Source organism: Rosa rugosa, chromosome 1, assembly GCF_958449725.1.
Source record: "Rosa rugosa chromosome 1, drRosRugo1.1, whole genome shotgun sequence".
Classification (NCBI taxonomy): domain Eukaryota; kingdom Viridiplantae; phylum Streptophyta; class Magnoliopsida; order Rosales; family Rosaceae; genus Rosa; species Rosa rugosa.
The window spans coordinates 12,431,661-12,451,851 of NC_084820.1; the positions used below are offsets into that span (position 1 = coordinate 12,431,661).

At 39.1% G+C, this 20,191-nt stretch overlaps 4 protein-coding genes and 1 non-coding gene across 6 annotated transcripts; 2 read left to right on the forward strand and 3 right to left on the reverse strand.

The window, feature by feature from the left end:
- Positions 1-97: 97 nt before the first annotated feature.
- Positions 98-948, forward strand: LOC133718203 (uncharacterized). The gene has a single exon (XM_062145023.1). It carries the CDS (start codon positions 104-106, stop codon positions 920-922), a length of 819 nt encoding a protein of 272 aa, XP_062001007.1. The 5' UTR covers positions 98-103; the 3' UTR covers positions 923-948.
- Positions 949-963: 15 nt separating this feature from the next.
- On the reverse strand, positions 964-6,374 carry LOC133718182 (vacuolar sorting protein 39). Its single transcript, XM_062144996.1, has 12 exons — positions 5,902-6,374; positions 5,614-5,825; positions 5,394-5,525; positions 5,157-5,300; positions 4,948-5,060; positions 4,428-4,863; positions 3,610-3,939; positions 3,223-3,444; positions 2,783-3,025; positions 2,193-2,663; positions 1,778-1,876; positions 964-1,641 (listed from the first exon to the last, which is right to left on the reverse strand). The coding sequence occupies exons 1-12, from the start codon at positions 6,332-6,334 to the stop codon at positions 1,441-1,443; spliced, it is 3,036 nt and encodes a 1,011-aa protein (XP_062000980.1). The 5' UTR covers positions 6,335-6,374; the 3' UTR covers positions 964-1,440.
- Positions 6,375-7,358: 984 nt separating this feature from the next.
- Positions 7,359-7,432, reverse strand: TRNAI-UAU (transfer RNA isoleucine (anticodon UAU)). The gene has a single exon. It is a non-coding gene; the product is annotated as a tRNA-Ile (tRNA).
- Positions 7,433-7,532: 100 nt separating this feature from the next.
- On the forward strand, positions 7,533-9,595 carry LOC133718237 (protein AE7-like 1). Its single transcript, XM_062145062.1, has 5 exons — positions 7,533-7,846; positions 7,960-8,065; positions 8,169-8,268; positions 8,734-8,779; positions 9,252-9,595. Exons 1-5 carry the CDS (start codon positions 7,729-7,731, stop codon positions 9,350-9,352), a joined length of 471 nt encoding a protein of 156 aa, XP_062001046.1. The 5' UTR covers positions 7,533-7,728; the 3' UTR covers positions 9,353-9,595.
- A 465-nt stretch (positions 9,596-10,060) lies between these two features.
- On the reverse strand, positions 10,061-12,772 carry LOC133718221 (uncharacterized). 2 transcript variants are annotated; one of them, XM_062145053.1, is made up of 6 exons: positions 12,490-12,772; positions 11,959-12,072; positions 11,606-11,782; positions 11,149-11,247; positions 10,802-11,047; positions 10,061-10,641 (listed from the first exon to the last, which is right to left on the reverse strand). In XM_062145053.1, exons 2-6 carry the CDS (start codon positions 12,034-12,036, stop codon positions 10,354-10,356), a joined length of 888 nt encoding a protein of 295 aa, XP_062001037.1. In that variant the 5' UTR covers positions 12,037-12,072; positions 12,490-12,772; the 3' UTR covers positions 10,061-10,353. The 2 variants fall into 2 exon arrangements, with proteins under 2 accessions (XP_062001037.1, XP_062001031.1); XM_062145047.1 differs by having other exon boundaries at positions 11,959-12,113.
- Positions 12,773-20,191: the final 7,419 nt, after the last annotated feature.

Below are 20,191 nucleotides of genomic sequence, written 5' to 3' on the forward strand. Positions count from 1 at the left end.
GGCCCAAACCAGCGGAATTCATCCAATTAAAAAAGCGGTATAAATATTTAAGTTTTTGCGCCAAACAAGCCCTACTTAATTTGGAAGCACGAACCGAATCTGAATGGCCGCTCTAGAAGAAGACCAAGACGACGTCGTTATAAACCCCGCCACAATGCTCCTCCGCGACGACGACTCCTACGAGGTCAAGATGGCGGAGAGCGAACAGCTCCGGCAGCATTCTCTGCCTTCGATCGAGTCCACAATCGTCACCAGGCAGCTCCCCTCGCAAGGTCTCTCCTTTCAGCTCTGGCCGGCGGCCACCACGCTCCTCACTCTCCTCGACGACCACCGCCGTGACCCCACCACGAGCCCCCTGGGCCCCACGCTCTCGGCGTTGGATTCCGGCCGGAGACTCAAGATCCTCGAACTAGGTTCTGGAACCGGCCTCGTCGGAATAGCCGCCGCCGCCACGCTCGGCGCGTGCGTCACGGTGACGGACCTCCCGCACGTCGTCGACAACCTAAAGTTCAATGCGGAACTAAACGCCGCCGTTTTGGGGGGGAGCGGCGGGAGTGTGAGAGTGGCGGCGCTGAGGTGGGGAGAGGCGGAGGACGCGGAGGCAATAGGGCGCGAGTTTGATATTGTATTGGCGTCGGATGTAGTGTATCACGACCACCTCTACGAGCCGCTGCTCAAAACGCTGTCGTTTCTGCTGTTGGGGGAGGGCGGCGTGGTGTTTGTGATGGCCCACTTGAGGAGGTGGAAGAAGGAGTCGGCCTTCTTCAAGAGGGCCAGGAAGCTTTTTGAGGTTGAGCTCTTGCACGTGGATCCTCCGTGCCAGGGATCGAGGGTGGGAGTTACTGTTTACCGTTTTACCGGGAAGCCAAGTAAGAAATTGTTGAATGGTGTCTCAGTGAACAATGTCAATGGCATTCTCTAACAATCAATATCAAATTAATGCTTGGATTTTTGTTCTTCGTGTTGGGGAGCGATCAATTTTCCATCTTTATAAACAAACCAAATCAAAACGATTCTTTGTTTTCAAATATTATACAACAACCAAACAATCAAAACTCACAACTCTCACACAATGTACAACGCGCCTTGTCGGTGGCGCACCAGAAATTTACTGTCAAATTGAGCGTGGTTGGAGTGCCTGCACAGTCTCGCCCTCCCCGCCTTTACAGCCGACAGCCGACCAACGAGGTTTATACTCATATTCCGGTATTTGCTAGCCAATCGCAGAGGAAACGATCCTTTTACCCAAATTGATTACTTGGTCTTCATTGCTTCCTCAGTGGAGATCTTTCATATTTTAGGAGTCTCTAAAGCAACAAAATTGCACAACTGTCGTCCTGTCTGGGATACACAGCAAAAACCACTCATCCCTATATTCTTCCGGCAACGGAAGCACCATGCTCTCACTGGTGATCTTTAGCACCATTTAATACTTGGTCTTCATCGCTTCCTTAAGGGCGATCCTCTGCCCACGGCTTTCATACTTTGGGAGTCTCTGAAGCAAACAAAATGCACTATTGTACTCCCATTCGGATACACAGCAAAAACACTTGTCCCTATTTTCTTTCTGCAGAGGGAGCACATGCTGTCACCTGTGATCTTTACCACCCCTTTCCTTTTTTCGTAGAGTTCTTCTTTAACCTGTATTTACAAATTGATTTATTTAGAACAAGTGTATGTAGCTGTCTAGGTTCAATTTAGTTAAAACAAATAGCCTGCTTCTCATATGCTATAAGTGGTTTTCTTGATCCTAACCAACTAAAGAGTACAAGCAAACCTGCAGGTTATCGCTTTGTCTTAAACTTTTTATCACTGAAAGGTTCCTGTAAGCTTCACTGGATTTTCTCAAAAGAGGTCCCATAAACGGAAGCATGTTCTGCAGATAAATGACAATAATACATGACATCAGCACGATATCATACATTCAACAATCAAATAATAATATTCAAGGACAAACTTGATAGATTCTTTTCCACTTCCATAAGCATATTATGTTGTGGTAGATAAAGTCATGACCGAGAGTGATTCTTTTCTGCTCTCTTTATGATTTCATTTACCACAACATGAAGATAACTCTTTATGATTTTATCTATGAGGACATAAAAGGAGAGTGACACTCATGATCAGGTATTCATTTGAGATCAGCTTTAGTTATGCGATAGTGCAATACATTATACATATATGATCAGTACCTGTAGTTTAGTCTCCCTTGGCAAAAGTTTGAGAGCTTGAGCTCCATTTATTCTGTCCCACCTTCTGCTCAACAAATCAAGAACCTCATCAAGCATGATTGCTGACCCTCCTTCCTCACCAGACTCGTCTGCATCTGCATCTGCATCTGCATCTCCATCACTCCTGCTACTGTCAGTGCCACTTTGACTGACTCTTATGTCATCTGCCACCTCTATTGCAGCAATTTTTTTAGCTCCGCGACCTCCTTTACTTTTAACTATATTTGCGGAACCAACTTTTGGCGTTCCTATGTTCTGCGGTGATACCAAATTTGTAATCCGCTTCTCAAAGTTCTTGGTTGTTCTCTTCGGATTAAGATAAATTTGCAATAGAGTAAGGTATATATTGCCAGAAGATCTTGAAGATGGTTGATGCGCCAACGAATCATACACCCGATCACAATAGGACAGTGCCATCTCAGGAAGATGAAGCTACAAATATCAAGAACTTAATCTATTCAACCGGAATTATAAGAAAAATAATAGATGATAAAGACATGCAAGAACTAAAAAGGACATGAGTTATTGGATGGTGAACATAAAGAACATACCTTGTGAACATATAGGGACAAGGCAAGCTCATGTTGGTTCATTTTGCCCAGCAAAATTGCACGCTCTTCATATAAAGCATCAGACGGAAGACGTTTCAGCAACGCCTCTGGACTATAACCTGATATACTCTCTAAAGCAGACAATAATTTCTTTCTTGTCGTGGAGTAAGTTTGCTCCTCCCATTTCTGCTGAGCACTTAAATCTGCATACCAGTCAAGTACTTCTGATAGATAGATATTTACCTGCCATCACTAAATCAATGAGAATGCAGTTTTAATTGGTAAAAACAGGCACATAACTGCCGACATCTAAGTTTATAGATAGTACTACAGGGTAGCTTAAACTGGTGGTACAAAAAGCTTTTTGGCAACTCCAAATTGCTCTTAAAGTCCAACTAATGATTAGTTCTATAATTTGTAAACAATGAAGGCATCTTTACCATTTCATTTTGCAGATTCCCGGAGATCCCATTTTCATCCATAGCAAGCATAAGTTCCAAGTATCTGGCCTGCATGTTTGGAGCATGCTGCTTCAAATAAGAGTTTACCAAATCAGCTGGAATATTTCCATTCAAAAAGAGCTCAATTGTCTGCGTTGGGCAACTTTCAAGGACAAGCATTGAATACTCCAAGACGAGCATGGGATCAGTGCCACAAAGAGGCTGCATAAGAAAATCAATGAAAGATGTAATCAAGATATTCCCCATCTTGTTCCAAACTCCAATGTAAAAGACTAACACAGGACCAGTACTATATCTGAATTCCCCGTAATACAACTAGCATATTTGATTACAGAAAAGATCAAAATAAACAAACAACTAACGTACCTTGAGATATTCAACAATTGACTCCGGCTTTATCTTTTGGATCACCTCAGGTTGCACTTGATTAGATTTTGACTCTTCTACTAACTGATGCAAAAGTTTTAGAGCTTCATGGTGCATTGAATTGCACTTGTAAAGTTCTAACAAAGCAGCATGATGATTACTTTTTAGAAGAATCTCCTCGCATATTTTTACATCACAGTAGTTAAGACCTTTCAGTAATTCCACGGCCGCTGAAGACTGTCCAGTAAGAAGTAGAGCTTGAAGTAGAGCTGTATCCAGTATAGCTGCCATCTCCCTAGCACGGGAGGTAACTGGAATGCTGCCACGCCCCTTAGGCACCAAATATAATGTCAGTTATTTGTTGTTACACAACTTAAGACCGGGAACAGTTTCAAATTAGCAGTAAACAAAGGAGTGAAGGATTATTCAATTTGCGCTAGATTCAGCACACACACAACACACAAGGTCACTAGACTTAATTGAAGAAAATTAACTTCTGGAATTTGAGTTATTTATGGTAAAGTATACAGGTATGTAGAACTCTTCCATATGTTACTATAACAACTCTGATTTTAAGTAAAGTAAACATATCTATGCCTTTTCTTTTAATTAAGATCCATAAGAATCAGTTTCAGAAGTAGAACTCTTCCATCATATTTAAGTTTGAACAGAAGAAGAAAAAAACAGCAAAGAAAATCTAGCATACTAAATTTGGTTACAAAATGCTAATCAAACATTGCATATGTACTTTGTCAATCAACACCATATGTCATACTGAAATATGGAAAGCACATATTAGAGAAAGACAACTTATTTACCTTGTTTGTCTTCTTATACCTATTAGACTCATGGGATGTGAATTTGTCTCCAACAGCATCCAAAACAACCTCTTCTGTCCCCTCAGCAGTAGCTTTTTCAATTATGCTGAATCTCTTTTTCTGCAAGAACTTAATGAGAGCCATGAGAGTGTTATGGCTCATTTTTTTGGACTCAAGTGCTGCACTCTCCTCTGATTCCAGCACATGTGACAGTGCAGAGGGTTCCATATCATCTGACATACCAGATGAACCTCTTGAGAGATATGATGTGTCCCCAGATATATCCATCAGTTTGTCTGGATCAAATATCATGGTTGTCTTAGGAAGAACAATAGAAGGATACATAGAAAGTACATAGGTTATATCTACTTGAGATGCCACGAAATGCTCCATGGCATCCTCATAGTCCCCAGTAGCAAAACGATGGTGAGCGCATCTGTAACATAATAACAGAAACTCCTTTAATATATAATAAAAAGGCATAGAATGAGCATGATTAACAATGCAGCCAGTCAATCACCTTATATGGATTGAAGCCTCCTTTGCAGCTCTAAGGCTTGCTTCTTCAGGCGGAAGCAGCTTACATAATGACAAAGCTTCCTCAAACTCACCCGATGCTGTTAATTGTACAATCTACAAGGAAAATATACAAGTCTTACACACGAACCAAAAGAGATTATGCATCCACAAGCTGTAGTCAGCTACCGTTAGCAAGAGCATTAGGAATACCTGGGCACCAAGAGGGACAGGGAAGAGACCATAAACAGCATAGTCTAATGCAACAATAGCAGCATTGTTGCTTTGGAGAAGACGACGAGCATTTCGAAGAACAACCGTTTGTATCAATGGATATGGCGCTCGTAGGGACCGAACCTGCAAAACACAATTGCCATCATCACCTAGCATCTCACAAAAGAAAACAAAGAAGAGCAAACAAAGCTTAAAATACGAGTCATAGCAAACTACCTCAACATATCTCGATAACAGAGCTATTCCATAGGCCTTCTGAATAACAACAACCGTAGGCGCCTCTGACCAACAAACCCTGCCTTCATGAGCAAGTTTCCCATTTTGGTCCACAAAAACCCCAATGTTATCCTAAAGCACACGAAATTCGAATCCCCAAATCAGCAATTGTTTCACTTGACATACAAATCAAATGGGAAACACAAACTAAAAGCAATACCTTCCCAAGAAGAAGCTCCCCGGAAGGAAGAGGAACCACCAACGGCGGAGCCAGCCTCCCCGAAGGAAACACATCAGTCAATGCACCAGTTGTAGAATTGAGTATCATATAATCTCTCCTAATCCCTATACATATATTCTCTCCACACCATGACATAGACTTCACCACATCCGGAACTCCGAATTCCTTCACCTCCACGAAACCTCTTCCACCTGAAACAAATCATTCCAAGTTACATCCAACCTCAGTAAAATTTGGTAAAATTTGAAGAAGAAATGACGTGATTACCGTCGTGTCGGAAAATACAGACTTTCTTCTGCCTGGCGAAGCACAGGAATCCGCGGCGGTCGTCCCAGGAGTACACATTGGCGCCCTTGGCCTTGGTGATCACGGCGATGGTGCCCAAATTCGGGAGGCCGTGAAACGATATCGTTTCGGAGAGGGACAGAAGGAGCTCTCTGGATTCCAAGACCTCCATAGAGAGCAGCGGCTTCTTAGAGAACCCGGTGATGTTTCTCTCGAGGGAGTAGGGTTCCTTTTGGAGGGATTGAGTGTGGTAGTCGGAGGGTGGGGAGCGGGAGCCGGAGGAATCTGGAGCGTAGATTCGGAGGGATCCATCGGAGCAGCCGAGGAGAAGCTTAGGGCCGTAGGATTCGATGGCTTCGATCTTGGTGGGGCAGTCGGAGATGAGCTCGACGGAATCGTAGGCACTGTGAACCATGGCCGTTCGTTTTGGAACCTTCTACTCGTCGCAGTGTTGGAGCGAGCTGGAATGGTTATAGAGGTGGTGCGTGAAACGACGTCGTGAGGCGCTTTTTCTTTTTGTTAAGCGTTTTTTAATCAGAATAATAATTTTTTTAGATAATTTAGTCAGCATGATACTTGATTAAACCACCTGGTGTATGTAATAAGGTTGGTTGAGCGGCCTAACATGGAGTTTCATGTGTAGCGTTCGAGTTTCAACTCCCACCAGTTTGTGCCCCTAGCTTTGAAGGGTATTCGGATTCATGCGCCTGCAGCAGTCAGGCTTTGCTGAGATACCCTCATGGACTTCAGTCCGAATATTAATTGGGTGGGTATATTACTAACTCGTTAACATAACTGAGAGAGCTTGTTATCTCACCCCCAATCAAAAAACAAAAGAATAACACTTGATTACAAATAGTAATAATATTCAAGCAAATAATGTTAAATGCTAGTTTGCATTTTGCAAGGTTGTTGTAAAGTATTTTCAAGACTTAATAAAATCTTGCAAATATAATATTTTTTATTTTGGTTAAGTTAAAATAAAACTATGGATTTTGCTTGGTTTTGGTGAATGGAGCAAAATTAAGGAAAAATTTCTTACTAGTATAGACAGTTTTCTTAAGAGTGACATATTTGAAATACTTAAGGTCAATATACATGGATGTTCAATAATTTTTAGAGTGTCAATAAAACTCAATACGCAACTTTATGAGCACAAAAAGTAATTTCTCTTACTCTAACACGTTGAATCAAAAATAAGTGTGAGAGTTATTGGAACACTTTTTTCAAATGAATGAATAAATATTCCAAAATGAGTTATAGGAGACTCGGGTAGTTGTTCAAACAACATCCATTTATAAATGTAAAAGAATTTACCTGTTGGAGACTCGGGGCTCTAGGAAAAATGTAAAAGAAAAAGGATAGATTTTACATTCAAGAAGCAACAAATATTTCACCCAAAAAAGAGATTGTTGTTCAACATGTTAAAAAAAATATAATGGTCCCGGCGGGGCTCGAACCCGCGACCTTCGGCTCATAAGACCAACGCTCTAACCAACTGAGCTACGGGACCATGTTGTTAGAACTCGGTGAAATTAGATATATTTTTAATTTGTCTTTTCATGCTAATCTGAATATTCCGTACCCAGTTGTTAGTTCTGACTCTCTTGAGTCACAGACTCACAGTGACAGACATGATCCTATGGGCGCAAAGTACATTGCTTCTGAAAAGCTTTTGTCTTCCCAACTCGTGTCTTCCTCTTACTGGTTTTCATAAAAAGTAGACTCTACTACAAACCCAAAACAATCCCACTCTGTGATCTTGCCTCTGTTCGCTGACTGACTTCGTTTCAAGAGAGAACGAAGAAGATGACGCTGGGTCTGATCAATGCGAACCCGGTTGTGCACGCTAAGAAGGAAAGGGTTGCCCGCACCGAAGATCTTCACTCCGACGTCGACGCCGCTGTTGATCCTCTCGAAATCTATGATATCCTTTTATCTCGATCATTTCTCTTTAAATTCCGGTCAATTTTGTGTCTCTGATATATATATGCAGTTAATTCAAGTCAAAAATTTGCAATCTTTAACTGGGAATGGTAAATTTCGTGAGGGATATAAGAGATCCGGAGCATCCGTACTCGTTGGAGCAGCTCAGCGTGCTTTCCGAGGAGTCCATCACCGTCGACGACAAGCTCGGCCGGATTCTGTCTGTGTTTTTTATGTCAAAAGTTTTTCATCATTTTGGTTTCTGGGTTTATCAAATGAAGACTAAAGTTTTTTTTTTTTTTTTTTTTTTTTTTCGGGTTAAGGATTACGTTCACGCCGACCATTCAGCATTGCAGTATGGCAACAGTGATAGGACTATGCCTGAGAGTTAAACTCAAGCAATGTTTCCCTCCTCATTACAAGGTCAGTTTGCTCTGTTAAGAGTGTTCTAGATTGGAATGTACTTGCTTTTCAAGCAATTAGTTTACCCTGTTCTGTATTTCAATGCATGAACATAGTTGTTACTGTTCCACAATTTCTCATGATGCTAGATTGGGGCACTGCCCTTGCTTTCCCTCCTTTGAGAGTGGTAGAATTTATTTATCCAGGGACTTTATCTAAGCCGCATTTAGCATTTCTCAACTCTCTCCATCACACTACCACTCTCCCCAAGTGTTCCTCCACACCTCAACAAATTTTGACGGAGTGAAGCCCTTGTTTAGATATCTTTCCATATGAGAAAACAAGTTTTAAATGCTCGTGAGAAATCTTATGATCACAGACTTGTTATTCCAGTAACGTTTTCTAATTTTGATATATGGCTGATGTCATTCTTATTATAATCCTTTAACAGTGCTTGACCATATAATTGGTGGTGAATTGTGACAGGTTGACATTAAGGTATCTCCAGGATCTCATGCAGATGAAGAATCAGGTAAAGAATCTCCCTTCTCTTTTATAGCATCAGGTTATGATTAAGGAACTTCATGACAAAATCTTCTGCTGCAAAGATTTGGGCTGTTATGAACTTATGGTTCTTATGAAGAAGCTAGGGTCCCTGCCTGGTTACTTATGTGCACTCATGTAAAGCTGAGAATATGCCATGATCCCATTGTCATGTAAGGATCATTGTCTTTGAGCAAGCAAATATGATACTGGGCAGAAATCAATAGATAAAATATGTGATCAGACCAGCTATTTGTCCTTGAGATGTATTAATTCGGAGACGCGGTCTATCAATGATATATCTTGAGCTTCATTAATAATTTGTCAACCAACAAGAAAGCATCAACCTTATTTTGAGAATTCCTGGTGGTGCACGGATAAATTATCCTTATTGCATGTTCAGCTGTTCATTGTCAAAACTATTGTTGAGATTTTCAAATTTGTTTGTTTGATTTTTGTAGTTAATAAGCAGTTGAATGATAAAGAAAGAGTTGCTGCTGCCCTGGAGAATCCTAACCTTCGCCAACTTGTGGATGAGTGCCTCTATTCCAGTGAACTGTGACCAAGACTCGAGACCCACTGTACAGAAGAGACTAGTAATCATATGCAATAAGAAATTGCTTTTGTTGTATAATCACCTGCTTTTTTGCCTCTATCAAGGTGGTGTGACTTGGTGATCTGGAGAACTCTCTTGTAAAATAGAAAAGCATAGGTTGCAACATGTATCAACTCTATTCAAATGGTATGCACCATTGACTCGGAAATTTTCATTTCTACATCAGAAATTCTCTTACAGCCCCTTATATTTTCATTGCTCCTGGATACTGAAAGTTTTAATGTGCTATACGTTTGCAGTTTGATTGCTCGGTTACTTGTGATCTGGAAGTTCTTTCTCATCTCGAAAGTAATTTAAGAAAATCTTTGATTGGAATACCATCCTCGTTCAGGAAAGCAAAGAACAGAGTAATTCACCAGTTCATACGCAAGTTCGATTATAACAAACTTTCTAGGCCCCTATAAAATAAAGAAATTAGATGGGGACGGAACGGTCAAGCCCTCACCATTCAGACCAACTATTCCATGTTGACTTGTTAGTAACTGGCACTCAAATTATAACCCTGGTACATATACATCCCTGGGTCTTGTTCCCAGGTATGGATTTCATCTAAGAGCCAGCAGCATTTTTACGACTCCAAGCCGTTTGTTACTGCCCTAATGCACTGTGCTTAATCTCTGAAATATTGCAGAAATTGGCAACAAAGTTCTCATGGAGCAAGAAGAAATGAAAGATTCATTCAAAGATAGAATGCCATTACAACGTATGTTCAATGTGAGAACATCAGAAAAACAACATAAAGAGGATGGTCTCTCTCCCTCATAGTTAGCAGCAGTTAAGCACAGTACTTGAAATACTTATTCATCCTTAACCAAGGAACTAAAACATAAGCACTTCCTGGTTCCCGTTTCCGAACTCAAGAACTAAGACTTGTACAAATAGATTCAGCTTCTGCTCATTGTATAATTCTTTAGATTACTACTATAATGGGCATTAGGCAGGGTTATTCAGGCGGTTGCAATAGGCTCTGGTGCCACCTCTGCTCCCATATGTCCATTTGCTATGTTGCATGGCTTCTCATCAAGTCCCCATAACTTGGCAGTTTTCACATCATCCTGGGCCATCATACGTGAAAACTCCTCGTGATCGTACTTTAGGGTGGTTTGTCCCCCAAACTCGACTGGAAGATTGTCAACATCAAAGAAAGTCTTCATGAGCTCCACACTTTCCTTACCTTTGGGGTAAACAAACTTCACCTTCTGAAATGTCTTGGCATCCAGGAAGTACTTGACAGCCTACACAAATGAAGACAGCAGGAACTTCATCAAATGTTAAGCTCAAATTTTAAGGGCTCAAACTTCAGTTGAAGTTATGTGCGTCTGTATTGGCCTGCATGTCTTTGTAATAACAGATTAAAAAATTGCCAACAGATCAGTACGTGTGAGTAGTTCAAACCTTCCAGAATGCCTGAAAAATCCTAGGTGGGTTGTAAAGAAATGCAACTGCAAGCCTCTCGGGGTAATGGTTCTGTAGAATGTTGATACATTCACGAGCTGTCTTGACGGAAACATTGGTGTTCAGTGAGAAGCCAGTGAAGTCAATCAACCATGACATTTGTTCTTGACCTTCACGAAGGTTGAGGATACCATTTTCTATAAGATAGACTAAATGGCGAACATTGCCTTCCGGTGAATTTGTGTTCTGAAAAAGTGAACAACAACAATTAAATATGTTTACTACAGCCGTACTACCAATGTACCAAATTCTTTTGGTGATTGGGGGGTGGAAAGCCAACTACAAACCTGCATTGCTGGCCTCATTATAAGTACAGTCCTCCCAAGTCGATCATGAAAATTTGCTCTTGACACTTTGCCAGTCTCACCTTCATGTGCTACTTCATGCTGAACAATGACATGTTTCCATGGTAAGTACAAGCCTTAAATTAAATTATAAAACACTTAAATTCATAACCAATGCTTAACAGGTGATGGCTTATGGGTAATGCAGAAGAGTAAGCTGTGAATCATGTAAAGGAATTAACTGAACACAATGTGGTTAGAGAATTATCACTGGACTCCAAGCAAAACACTATTTGCCATATATTGGATGCAAACTAAATGAAATGCACACCCCAACATTGCTTTTTCGGCTGAGACAGAGGAAGTGATCAACACTTCAACAGGAACAAATCAAAGAGTACTAGAATTCCAATATAGATATTTCTAGTTTGTGCATGTCATCAAAGTTTAGCTGAATTACCCAACGGATTTCTTCAGGCTTGTAACTTGCCCTCCACCTGAGTGTCTCCTCTATCATTTTCTTTGCCTTCTCAAGATTCCAGTTCCTTGCTTCCAGATATCTCCCAAGGCATGCATCTGTGCAGTACTTCAAACTACGCCCAGATAACGGGCCGAGTGCAGCCCTGAGTTCTTTGATCTGATTGTAAATTTGCCACATCAATGTCAGTTTTCACTATTCAATACAGCTTTTCTTTGGAAAAAAAGATTGGAAGGTAAGGGTTGATTTTTCTTCCTCACTTCACTTGACTATTATCAACATGTGCATAACAGAGGCAGATTGATTTACCAGACAAGTAAAAGTAAATTATTTACCTTTGCTTCTTTCTGTGCCTCTTTTTGTGCAGAATCATCCTCCACAGGGTTATGAGTTTTTCTCCTCAGAAGATACATGTTGCCAACAAATCGATTTCACCTCAACCTATAACACTGATCAAAGGCAAAACCTTTTTCAATCACAAGCCCTGAATCTGCAAACAATGTAAATAACTATTTCAAAAAACAGCAAACCACAGTTTAAAGGTATTCAAGCAGAGATGTGTTGAGGTGGTCAACTCACCCTTCGGAAAAATCAGTCACCACAAATTTCTAACACATCAAACAATCAATCAAGATCCATTTTTTCATTAAATGACCCAAAAGGGTTTTCATCTAATATTGTTCATGTTCATCTGAGAGTGACAGATCTACTTAAAATTCTGAAAAACAAAAACATGCCCAGAAAAAAAAAATATATATATATATATAGAAAAACAGAGATCATGCAAAAACAATAACCCAGCTCTAAAAATGTCTTCTTTTCATTTGTTTTTCCCCAGAAACCGAAATGAATAACGTATAACGTACCTGGGTTGTGAATGCGAGAACTGTTTGGTGAAGCTGCCTCTGCCTTTTATGGAAAATAGAAATGCAGGAGAGAGAGAAGGGTGTGCGTTTGATGAGTTATTTGACGTGAGGAGGGTGTCGTTTAGTTGGGTTCACACTTCACAGGACACCAGAGCAGAGGGAAAGGGGTCTTGATTGAAATGGTGGAGTCCCCATTGTAGGGGATTGTGCGTCTGATTTATAGTGGGAAATAGAGCGAGGGACTCGATGGACTGGGAATGCTGACCAAACCAACACAAAAGAATTAGGAGAAGAACACACTGTTGGTGAGACCACCAAAGTTGGCCTGCGACTTTATGACTTTTTGTGTAGGTCCAATTTTGATTCGGTATGATATTTTTTTTTTGGGGATGTAAACGAGTCGACTCCAAATAAATATTAAGGAAAATTAAGATAATTGAATTATATTTTCAAAGCTCGAACTCGTAATGCTAACCATTTTTTGGGGAAGATGATGAGGTAATAATTTCTCCTAAAAAACTTCGTTTGAGTCTAGCCATTGGAAAGAAAAATCTGGATGCAATGACCATGGGATTACTAGAGGGACCTTCCCATACTATCGAACAACCTAAGAGGAAGAGGGGACGCCCAATTGGCAGTGTTAGCAAACTACCATATGGGACAGCAGGAAAAGGGAAGAATGCAAAGAAAGATGGAGAATCTGACAAGATGAAAAGCAAGAAGACCAACCTGATGCCGAGGTTGTTGGCTGCTAATGAATCTGAGGTAAGTACTAGCTCCAACCCTAAGGGGAAAGAGCAGGTGCTTGCTTAAGATATTAAAATTTCAAGACATTATGAACTTCAAGCCTTCTCAAGTAGGAGTGATTTCTATATGCTTCTCTAAGATGTTTCTAGTTGATATATGTACCACAATTGAGTGCTGGCAGATTAGACTAGATGAATGATTTTGCCTTAAGAAGTGAGATTATTCTTGCTTAGTTTGTTGGCTTGCTGTTTCAGCGAGCGACCATTTAGATTTTAATGAGTTTAGATATGACTTAGATAGGATATCCGGTTTGTTCCGGCTTTTCGTATGTAAGTTCTTTAGACTCTAGCCTGTTTTTTCATGGCTTTGATACCTAATAAAATCAAATCCTTTCAAAAAAAAAAATGCTAACTTTATTGTGGAATGAGCTCGAATTTAAGAAAATGGAATCATCATTTTTTATCAACTAATTTTTGGAATGAACTCGTATTGACTGAGATTGACAGAATTTCAGAAAATAGAATCATCATTTTTTATGGGTCAAAGTTCACGTATTGAATTGATTTCTTATTTGATTGTATTTAACTATTATTTGATAAAATTACATAAATGGAGAATAATGAAACAGTTGGAATGAGTTTATTTGTATCATTATTTTTCACGGTTATATTTATATTCAATAATAGTACAATTGAGAAAAATTCTAAAAAATGACTAAATTACCTTAATAAGACTCCTTTTTTTTTATTTAATATTATGCTTAAATTACGGAAAAAAAGTTTGCAGTAAATTAAAAGAATGAAAAGATAAATTGGACTCCAACAGCTTTACAGACCTAGGCACCTAGCATAGCTCTGCTAGGGTATACTCGACGGCGGCTGCCTTCGACAAAATTTCCAAACATGACTGGCAATGGTGACTCTCCGTCTATGATGGTGGGGATGTTATCCCTTCTTTTCTCTGGTTGGTTCGTGGGCGACAGAGGTGGGGGAGCTCTCCAACATGCCCCTCTAATTTTTCTTTTCTGTCTTCTAGGTCCAAAAGTTGTGCTGGGAGTTGGAAGAAGGTTGATCTTGGAGTCGTCTCGATTGGGGGACGGTATGGTGGCGGACTGGCTTGATTGTGGAGTAGAGGGAGATGCGATGCTGACAAGACCCGTTTTTCAGGTTTTTTAGGGAAATTCGGAACGAGGATTGGAAGTGGGTACAAAAGCGGGTGGTGCTAGGCTTCCATCGGATGTGCTAGCGGGGTCTCGTCTTTGGGCGGACTGGTGACAGCAATCGGAGTAGGTTTTTTCTTTGAGTGTTAGTGGTTGTGGTGGGTCTCAAACGACACATGGTTGCAATGCTGGTGGAGGTGTGACTAGCTACAATGGGCTGGCTAAGGGCATCTTTCGTGGGGCGAAGCCAGAGGCTGTGTTCGCAATGGCGGCATCTTGGTCAGCGGCGCAGTGGACTGCATGGAAACCAGGGATGCTAGGGTTTCCTCAATGCATTGCTTGGAGTGTTTGGGCCACTTCGGCCTCTAACTGGTTTGTGGGCCTCGTTCTTGGGCTTAGATTGGGGTTTCACAAGGCTTGGACTACCTCTTTATTAGGGGGTTGGAGGATTGGGTCTCTATGGCCTAGTGTACTGTTTAAATTTTTGTTAGGTCGCAAAGCCCAGTGTACTGTCTTCATTTTATTTTACTAGCTTTGGAGTTTCTAGGTTTTTGTTTGGAATAATAGTGCGTGGACTTTCTAAATGGTGGGTGTATTAGGAGTATGTTGGGTTCTTATTCTTGTTTAGAATAAGATTTTATGGTGCTCTGAAGAACGATTCTTGTTTCGCTTTTGTAATGCTTGCTGAATCTATATAATAGGCTAACCTCTCTTATTGAAAAAAGAATGAAAAGATGTTGTTTTCTGTTTTGATATGACATAGACATTCTCACATCTCTTAAATTTGGGATCATGCCCAACTTAAATATTTGTCCTAATTACTGGCATTGAGGCAGGAGTTGCATTTGATGTATTGGCCCTGCCTACCAATAAATATAGTTTGAGGTGGGAGACCTGGATCTGACGTCTTTAACTTTGTTTTATATAGTAGTTTCTTACTTTCTTGTCTCATACAAACTTATGCTTCTAGAAATGTATGTTACCATGTGCTAATTCCCATCTTTTTTTCCTTATAAGAAATCAAGAACCATGTGATGATTATCAAAGGACTTTGGTGTAAAGATCGCCGGACATAAAGGAGAACAACTCTTTTTCCACAAATAGAAAAACACAGTTTTTGAAAGAAATTAGAGTTTTGGTTTTTTTTTTTGTTTTGAAAAAGTTACTATTTCCGTTTTCACTAGATTTAGGCATAAACTTTAGTTAGTTTATAATTTTTTAATCTTGTTTCTTTTACCTTGAGAATAAATAATTGTACATTTAATATTATAAATTACTAATTAGAGTCTAAATAACATATTCAAAAATAAGAGTTTTACAATGACACCCGTCGCTAAGATTAGCCACATTGTAGAATTTTCGTATAAACATATGTGTTTATTACCGAAGAGAAATATACACGTATACTCTAAAATACAAGTAACTCTATATTTTTTGGCCCATTACGTTCACATAGAACATTCACCTCTATACGAACTCGCTCATTTTGCCTATATTATGATAATTAAAGCTTAACTGAGAAAGTATTCAGTGCAACGATGTGTACATACACAAATAGAAATGAACAGCAGGATAATGTCAAGGTACATTTTTTTGTTATTAAATAAAATGTTGCCCATAAATATCAATGGCTAAGATCTGTTTGTTCACTTGCACCACTGATGCATGGAAGAATATTCCTCGACTTATATCCTCATGTTTAAAATCGGTCATTTCAAGATTATATAGTAGCAAACTAAAACAACATATCTTAATGACAGATTCCGTCTAAGTGATAAGTAACTTGATAGCTTATTTAAAATTTGGATTATAAACATAAAATAAAAGTTCAATAATCATAATCGAAGTGCAATGGATTAAGAAATGGTTAGCCCTTTTCTTTTTTTATTTTAAAGAAGATCAAATAATTTCACTCTTACCCCATAAAAGAAATGATTAGCCTTAAAAATGGTTTAAATAGATATCCCAGCAACAAGATCTCCCTATTCATTGATTCCAAAGAAACCCATGTACTTCACCATGAAGTTCTCTTCTGCGTAGACTGCATATAATTGCACGATCAAATAAATTATCGACAAGAATTTCAGGGTGCCTGTCTATTTTCCCTTTGTTCTTCAATGCATGAATCACACCTAAATTAACCATTACTTTAAAGACCCATTTATGCTATGTAAGATTATTATATAGACTACAAAGGGCCACCTCTCTTGGACCTCTTGGTTGTTGGGACTAAAAAATTCAGGCAGCTAGAATATTATAAAGTTATGAAGTAGAAAATAAGAACCAAATCGTTGAGGAATTTGAAAGTGATAGGAAACCTCATTTCTCAAATTTGCTACGAGTCAAATCTTCAACTGGTTTGTGGGATCCAAAACTTTGATGAACGCAACACATGTTGATAATCCAACGCTTCTAAGTAGCTAAGCTATTTTACTATTTACATCAGAAGCAAATCAACAATTTGTTGGTGCAAATGTGCAATTAAATGAAGTCATGATAACGATACATGGGGTTTGAAAGGTCTAAAAATGCGTACATATTGTACAAAGTCAAGTCAGGGGATCAGAGAGGTTGATTTGGTGACAGTGTTCGGAAATTTACGTCACTGGTATTATGATTGTGGTTGACTTCATTTTTATTGAATAAGAGTAGCGTCTCAAAAATTAAAATTCAATTATTTATTTAATCAGATAGTGGTTTAGACCCTATTTGGGATTGCTTTACTTTAAAAAAAATCAACTTTTGTTTAAAATTTTAGATTTTATTGTGTTTGGTAAATAGATAAAAAACAGCTTTAATTGAAAATTATAGGTTACTGGCAGCAGAATTTAGAAGCAGCCCAAAGGTTGCTTTTAGAAGCTGCTGTGAATCAAAACACGCTCTGAAGTTATTTTATGTACTGACAGCACATTTAAAAATATTATTTACCAAACACGAAACTGTTTTAATTCACAGCTGATTAGAACATAACACAGCAGCAGCGATTTTTTTTTAAAAAGTCACAGCAATCACAAACTAGCCCTTAGTAATATTGGTGTCTCCATCTAATGCATATTGGAAAAAAAAAAAAAAAAAAAAAAAAAAAAAAAAAAACCTTACAACTCAATCTACGTTGGCTAAACCCTAACTTAGGAGGAATGGAGAAGTTAAATGACCCTCCGGTCTAAATTGTTATCTATACACGAAACATGTCTCTTAAGAGCAAGTGCACCCGTAGTCAAGAAAATGCAAAGTCGAGAAGTCAAGAATTCGACCAGTCAAGCTACTATTCACTGTCACTGGACATGGGTTTGCACCCGTTGTTTTTCTTGCCCGGTCAACACTGTTCACCCGTGGGTTTCACTATTTAAAGTTACTGTTCATTTTTTACTGTTCATATATATATATATATACGTTAATCCTCAGCCGTAGGATTGCCCATTTAATTGAAATAAAGGGCTGAGATTTCATAACCGTTGGGATCAGATTTCAAATAGGACCAACGGTTGGATTCCACGTGGCATGCCGGCCCCCATCTCTCTGTCGCTACGCGACAAGCGACTGGCTTCACCTTCTGTGGGTTGCGGCGCCACGCGTCGGCTTGTTGTCCTCCACTTCCCTCCCTCGGCGCGTCGTTGGTTGCTGAGAACTGCTAACGTCAGCCACGTGAAGGGCTTGGCTTGTGTGGCATGTGAGCTTGGCCGGTCATCAAAATAGTCATGGAGATGACTATTTCCTTGGATGTAGTCATGAAGGGCTGGGTTTTGCCCGGTCAAACTTCTTCCGCTGCAAACTGCTATTTCCTTCAGTCGGTCACCACATCAGCAATAACTTGACTATGACAGTCAAGTTCACACCGCTGAACTTGCTCTAAAACAACCTAGAACCAAAGCTGGGTAGTGATTTTTTTTTTTTTTAAAAGAACAGAAAGAGGGATATCTCTTTGTCCACGAGCATTGATGAGGTAAATAAATGGTCATGCCGTCATGACTACCATCAAATCATCAATGAGTTAAGGCTAGGGTCCTCTCTGTTTGTGGCCACAACCCAAATAGTTGGAAAAGGATAGTTGGCGTGAATGGCAGGGCATGGGTTGAGAATGAACAATAAAATCTCAAACCCAATTATAAAACCTCAAAAGCAAAACAACAATAATACACAGCAAAATAATATAGTAGTAGGTGAGAAAATTTACACTAGGATACTGGATACCACATATCAATCACTACATAATAATGACCCTTTTGAATTCCTCACTGTTGGAGATTTTGGTAGGATACGCACACACAATCAACCTCTGAAAGCCACATTTGGGGCTATTACAGATCTGCAAAATAAATGACAACAATCTTCACAGTTCAGTGAAATTGAGCATTCAAGACATCAATTATTTGGGGTAAAATATTTAAGGCATTGCTTCCATCACTCACCAAAACACACAAGTACGCAAATAGAAGCAACTATTATAGAGACATGTTCTAGACAAGTACAGACTGCAGTGGAGCTATGGGCAATTTAGGAAGCAAGCAACTCCACTCTAGAGAAAAGCTGCAAGCAGAAAGTTGAAAGACAAGGTTTTAATGAGGGATGCTGCAAGACTGTCAATAATGTTCAGTTAAATGCATTAAAGCAAAAAAAGCTAGAAAACTTATAGGCGCCTCTTAAAAGAAACCTCTAGGCAGGAAGGAATTAATTCCAAGTTTACATTTTATGTTAAAGCCCATCAGAATGCAAAATTAAGTAGGATTTGAATAACATAACTCGACTACGCAACCTAGGCTGATGGCTTAAGATTGTTCCATTATTAGCAGAAAGTTGTAAGCGATAAAGAAGGTGCTCAATTACATCGTCAAAAAAAAATTACATCGGCGGCTGGTATAATTTAAACAACATATCTTATTCCCCTCATAATGCCTCCTCCCCATACTTCCTATATCAACCAAAAACCAAATCCAATGTGTTGATACCTTCTTTGGCTCTCACCAATCCAAAAGCTTTCAACCAAAAACCAAATCCAATGTGTTGATACCTTCTTTGGTGAGAGGTAATCCAAAAGCTTTCAACACCTCGACGTCCAACAACATTGTATAACTTCTTTTATAGAAGGAAAGAATTGGAACAATCACAGTAGTTAACTATATTCGGCCACAGTCAACTAAAATATGACCAAGGATTGTCAAAAAACTCCAACCCGTAACTAGCAATTGTGTACTAATATATATATATATATATATATATATATATATATATATATATATATATATATATCTATACTATTTTTTTGTTTTGTTTTTGAAATGGAGCTGTATATCTATACTATTATTAAGATAATAGAGATTGCTCTCCAAAACTAAAAAATTTGACGAATATAACCCTCTAATATTAAAAAAAAACTTTAGAAACTGAAATAACCACTTTAGAAACTGAAATAACCAACATGGACAATAATGTCTATTTAAAAAAAATTAATTTCCTTAAAATAAAATAAATAGTAGTTATTGTTGTAGAAAACTGCTTTGGTTAAGATATTTCCTTACCAAAGAAAAAAAAAAAAAAAAAAACACCCACACACACAGTGGGCACATGCTAGTATATATATAATAAAGCCTGCGACTTTTTAGTCCTCTAAGCCGGAGGGTGCCAAGGTTGCTTCTATTCTCATTTCAAAATGTCACTCATTTCTCAGACAAGAGATTACAAGTTACTAATAGGATGAAACCAGTTCCAAAATGTAAAGTCTACCCTATCGTTACGTTAGCAAATGGTCTTATACCAAAGATCTAAACACAAATGGGAAAAAAGAACTACAAGTCTGTC